The 5,842-nt window shown below is 34.8% G+C and overlaps 2 protein-coding genes across 2 annotated transcripts in view; both read left to right on the top strand.

Annotated features, from left to right (window-relative positions):
* Positions 1 to 4,438, top strand: part of LOC117125389 — a 6,847-nt gene extending 2,409 nt beyond the window's left edge. The window contains exon 2 of the mRNA XM_033271896.1: positions 3,783 to 4,438. Within this exon, the coding sequence (XP_033127787.1) occupies positions 3,783 to 4,233 (451 nt within the window). The 3' untranslated portion in view covers positions 4,234 to 4,438. The remainder of the gene's footprint in view (positions 1 to 3,782) is intronic.
* The window catches only part of LOC117125391 (stonin-2-like), a 20,672-nt gene that overhangs the window by 8,871 nt on the left and 5,959 nt on the right, over positions 1 to 5,842 (top strand). The gene's annotated exons all lie outside the window — the stretch shown is intronic.

Here is a 5,842-nt window from a genome sequence, read left to right as displayed (position 1 = left end):
CCTATGAACAAAAGATAATATTGCTAATACAATATTATGGTACACTTTCAATCAATACCTGTATTTAACATATATTTATTTATAGAATATAATGTTGCATACTAAAAATATCAGAAATAAATTTACTGCAGATACTGTCTCTTATACACATCTAGATGTGTATAAGAGACCCATGGTGCCCTATGACATCCTATACATTCCTGGTTGTCAAACAGCTCAAGCAAATCATTTTTTTCATATATATTTCAGGGAGCCATGACAGAATGTTGGCTAATCATAATGTTTGCTGTGACATTATGATCTACATGCCCATCCCCGAAAGCTGGGTTCATATTTTCCGTAAAAAGAAGAAATTTGGACAGAGCTCGGTAAAATCAGCAACAAAGAAATCAGGAAAGATTAAAAAAGGTAACTATATTTTAGATTAATTCTCTATATTTTTTTATAGTTTGATGATTTTAAGTTGGATAGATCTTTGTCTATTATCCTTTTTATAAATAATGCATTTTTTTTTTTGTTTTTCATCATTCCAAGTGTTTTGTTGTATTGTATAAGAAATATGATTATTTTGATTATTGTTTTAGCCTCCTCATTGAGTGGTTCATTGTTTAATTTTTCATCTCAGCTGCCCTTAATCCTACCAAGAATTCTCCATTTCTTTCTGTCATGTGTCAACGAGTTGTTGCAAATCAGCTGCCTTACTGTATATGTTGTCTGTCTCTTATACACATCTAGATGTTATCATGTGATCATTAATACACATTTATTATTACCACCAGTATTGGAAATTTTCTGAAATATGTCTTCAATTTATATAATACTGATGTTTTAAAATGTCAACCTTAATTACTATATGTACATCAATACCGAAATGTGCACAAATGACTTTAAATACAATACTGTTTTAAAAGGTCAAATTGTAACACTGTAGCATGCATACTGATCATGGAGAAAAATGATTATTTAACTGATGTTCTTGATTTAGATCTTGAGTAAATTCTATTCAATTTCCCTATTTTAAAAGGTCAATTCCTAACCACCATCACAATAAGTGAGATAAAATACAAACAGTACTGGTATTGTAAATTTTTAACCACTGTAATTAAATGTACACAAAAGAGAATTCAATATAATACCGATGTTCTTATCCAGTGTATCATTATAATTAACTATTATTAATACATTGTAAACATGTTCAGGTTGAATTGGAAAGGATTCATACCAATTAAATTAAACATTAGCTTTACAGACCACCAAACCACCATTGATTCTACAGGTTGGATTTAATCCTACACATAGGCTATGTTCACACACACGGCGTAAGGCTGGCTTAAGCCTGGCGTAGCGTACGCCTTTGCGTGTGAACTAGGCAGTGGCGTTGTTAAAGCCACTCACTACGCCACGTGCTTGGCGTTATTAACGCTACCTGCAGACCCCAGATTAGCTAACGCCACTGAGCTAACGCCAGTGATGCTTGAATGATTTGACCTCATTTCAAGAGATTGACCAATCACGATTGCAATATATTAGCTACTTTGGTCTCTTTTCGGTGCTCTCTATCAAAAGTAAAATTGTTCATTTAAAATACAATAATCATATAAGTTCACTTCGAACAATTCACAGATTTAAAAGTTTTCATGATGCACTGTTAATTTTACTACTGTTAACACGTACCGTACATTATTTAAAACTGAAAACTATTCCACTCCACATAGGCCTATATTACTGCTAGTTTAACGAACGCCGTTTGTGTGAACACTTTGGAATTTTAATCTGTGGATTAGCTTACGCCTGGCGTAAGCCACGCCATCCTTACGCCGTGTGTGTGAACATAGCCTTAGTTGCATAACAGATCGATGGGCACATAAGCAATGTAGTGGCCCAGGATATACATTCGGGAAGGGTGGTGGAAGTTGAGACTAAGTTGTATGTGACAGGGCATCTTACATTTTCCAGTGGAAACCAATGGGATTTAATGACAAATTTCTAGTAAGGGGGCCATAATGTAATGCATTTGAAACAGGAACAGACTTAAGCCCCTATCCATCCTTGCTCACAGGGTACCATTTGTAAAGTAACTTCTGTAACACCATGGTGCCCTATGACATCCTATCCATTCCTGGTTGTCAAACAGCTCAAGCAAATCATTTTTTTCATATATATTTCAGGGAGCCATGACAGAATGTTGGCTAATCATAATGTTTGCTGTGACATTATGATCTACATGCCCATCCCCGAAAGCTGGGTTCATATTTTCCGTAAAAAGAAGAAATTTGGACAGAGCTCGGTAAAATCAGCAACAAAGAAATCAGGAAAGATTAAAAAAGGTACTATATTTTAGATTAATTCTCTATATTTTTCTATAGTTTGATGATTTTAAGTTGGATAGATCTTTGTTTATTATCCTTTATAAATAATGCAATTTTTTTTTGTTTTTCATCATTCCAAGTGTTTTGTTGTATTGTATAAGAAATATGATTATTTTGATTATTGTTTTAGCCTCCTCATTGAGTGGTTCATTGTTTAATTTTTCATCTCAGCTGCCCTTAATCCTACCAAGAATTCTCCATTTCTTTCTGTCATGTGTCAACGAGTTGTTGCAAATCAGCTGCCTTACTGTATATGTTGTTATTTTCGCGTACAGAATTTTTTGCGATTTCCAACTTTCTTGACATTTTCGCGTGTTGGTATTTTCGCGGACGCCATTTTAACAAAATGTTTCATTTTAGGCCTAATGTACTGTAGCTACGATCACAATCTTTTTTGTTGTACGGAAGGCTTAAAAACGATGCGTAGGCTGCCTTTTTTAAGTTGGCAAAGTCTAGGCACTGTACAAGTAGTAGTAGGGCATAGTATTACTGTCTCTACTAGAGTAGGGCTTAGTAGTTATTTTTTTAGGCAAAAGTAATTGTTTTTTCCAGGTCTCAAACTACACCTGTGCTGAACGTGCTAAATGCGGCGCGGCGTAATCCATCACGCGCTACAGCTGTGCTACCCGAGATTTCCGACCTATAACGGGGTTTCCCCTTTCATTCGGTTTGTTGTTTACAGTACCTCTTGAAATTCGCGAAAATTAAACCCTCTCATAAATAACAACTTATACAGTATTTAAATTTACAGTGCTGAGGAATTTCAGTTAGCTGTATTAGATTATGGGCCTATTTGGCAGGATGGGGAAATGGGTTGGGGATAGGGGATTGCCTCCTAAAACCCCATGGATGCTGCCACAGGCTTTAAACTTTTTTTAATCTTTTTCGAAGTTACCTCTCTAATCATTCACAATGCACTAAATATCTCAACACTATCTCCAACTTTCGCCAGATTACTTGTGGTGTTCCCCAGGGATCCCTATTGGGCCCTCTTCTGTTCCTTTTATATATTAATGATGTTCACTTGTCTTCTTCCAACCTTCTTTCTTTTTTTCTTTATGCTGATGACACCACTATCCTATATTCTAACAAAAATATCCATTCTTTATTCAACATTGTTAACTCTAATTTAATTTCCACTTCCCAATACTTTGCTGCCAACAAACTTTCAATTAATCACGAGAAGTGTAGCTTCATTCTGTTTCGAAGTCCCCAAAAATCACAAACTTTCGATCCTTCGAATTTCAAAATCTATATTGATAATCACAAAATTCCCAATACCGATTTTGCCAAGTTCCTAGGAGTTTATCTTGACAGTGCATTAAATTGGAAAAAACAAATCTCCCAAATTGAAAATAAAGTATCCAAAAGCCTTGGTATACATCTAGATGTGTATAAGAGACAGATTTTAAGGTTATCCTCTTTTGTTCCCCGCAATGTTCTTCGTATTCTTTATTGCTCTCTCATTCTCCCCTATCTGAGCTACTGCAACATTGTTTGGGGAAACACCTACTCATCCAACTTTAAAAGCAAACTTCAAATCATTCAAAAGAAGGCTATCAGGATTATATCTGGCATTCTAACATGGTCTCATTCTTCTTCTTTATTTTCTAATCTCAATTTTCTTAAACTCACTGTCGGTCTGTCTTCGACTTGTTTTGAATGTATTGTTTTTTGTCCCTTTCTGTCCTGTTTTGTCTTTTTGTCTCTTTTGTTAATCTCATTTTTTCCCTCTTATTTCAGGCTGTCCCTCCACAAGATTGGTTTTTCTTATCTTCTCGGGTTCTTGCCTTCTTCCTCTCCTGCATTTTCAATTTATTTTAAATCAATTGTAATATATTTGTCTGATTCTAAAAGGAAGTAAATAAATGTTAAATTGAAAAAATTGAAATTGAAAAACACCGTCTGGGATGTTGTGATTGTATTCATTGTCAAACTGTTTGTGAGAGTAAAAGCGCAAGTACTTTGTAAAACTGGTCTCATTTCCATTTGTGACAGATCGTTGACTATCTTGATCTATCGTTTTAAAGGTCGTAAAACGAAGAGAATCTAGTGTATTATTTATTTGATTATTCTGCATTTATCTCTAATCTTTTGAAAACATCTTGATTTTTCTGATTTGCAGGATGTACTCATCTCATTTATAGAAACTGATTATATTCCCTACTTGAATTTTTACAGGAAGCAATCATCTAAATTCTTGTAGTACATTCTTCAATAATCTCAATTTCCTTTTCCTGAGAAAGCAATCATTCTTGTCTCATAGTTCACAAATACTGAATATTTATGAATTCAATGGATATAATAGAATAATGGCTAAAAGTAATGGAATGTTCCTATGAACTTTGCATGTAATTATGATATGCCAGATTTTATGCAACACATCATGCCAACAAATCCTCTGAGCCCTTCACCATTACCATATTATTACCCATGTCATTGGATTAAACACCTATAGAACATAAACTCAGCTCTCTGGGGGATTCCGGTATAATGCTGCTAGTGAGCAGCGCATTGGCATTCGATTTTGAGCCTACCAGGTACCTCAGGGCCGTAGCCAAGAGATATGAAGTGGTGAGGTTGCAAGCAAAGGGCCCCGGTCAGGGTGCAGGGGCAGGAGGCCAGGGGAAAAATTTGCTATTTTTACATTCTGTAGACCAATTTTAACGATGTTCTGTAGTAGTAGTAATGTAATACAATAGTAATTTAATAATATTTTAAACTACCATCAGGGCTATGGTGAAGCAAACAATAAAACACTTTGAATTAAAACCAGGCAGGTTCATTCAAGAGAAAGATTGTTACTCACAGCATCGTTGTTATTTTAGCATTTTGCCTTTTTACATTGACAAAAATCTAAGATTAGACCTATGAACAAAAGATAATATTGCTAATACAATATTATGGTACACTTTCAATCAATACCTGTATTTAACATATATTTATTTATAGAATATAATGTTGCATACTAGAAATATCAGAAATAAATATACTGCAGATAAAGGCACATGGTTGTTTCTTGTCAGTTAAAAGTTTCTTTCTCTATGGTTGAGGCAATTTACTGAAGGAATGAAGTCGTAGGCAAGTGTATAAGGGAAGCTTTAGCCTGATTTTCTACAGTAGCTCACTGTAGGTAGTTTGACCTATTTGATTTGGATAAAAGCTAAGTGCTGACACTGAATTTCAACTGAAGAAGAAATGGATCTTAGCTTCTTAATCGATCATTATCAATTTTAAACTAAAGAGAAGAAAATAATTAAATTTTCATTAACCGTTCACCCCAGGTTCCTGAGTGATGTCAAGAGGGAGTAGGTTGAGTCTAAACATACAGCTGGAATTTAGCCTTATTTCCTATTCAAAACCTAATCAATTAACGTGTTGTCTGTCAAAAAGTGGTCATGTTGAAACCTGTGGTGGTGGCTATAGGATATATTTTCTTGGGGTGGAGGGGGTGGGTTAAGCCTGTCTCTTAT

The sequence above is a fragment of the Anneissia japonica genome, unplaced genomic scaffold (assembly GCF_011630105.1).
Source record: "Anneissia japonica isolate Jap-2015-1 unplaced genomic scaffold, ASM1163010v1 scaffold2003_len1103335_cov173, whole genome shotgun sequence".
NCBI lineage: Eukaryota > Metazoa > Echinodermata > Crinoidea > Comatulida > Comatulidae > Anneissia > Anneissia japonica.
This window is presented reverse-complemented; position numbering and strand designations above follow the sequence as displayed.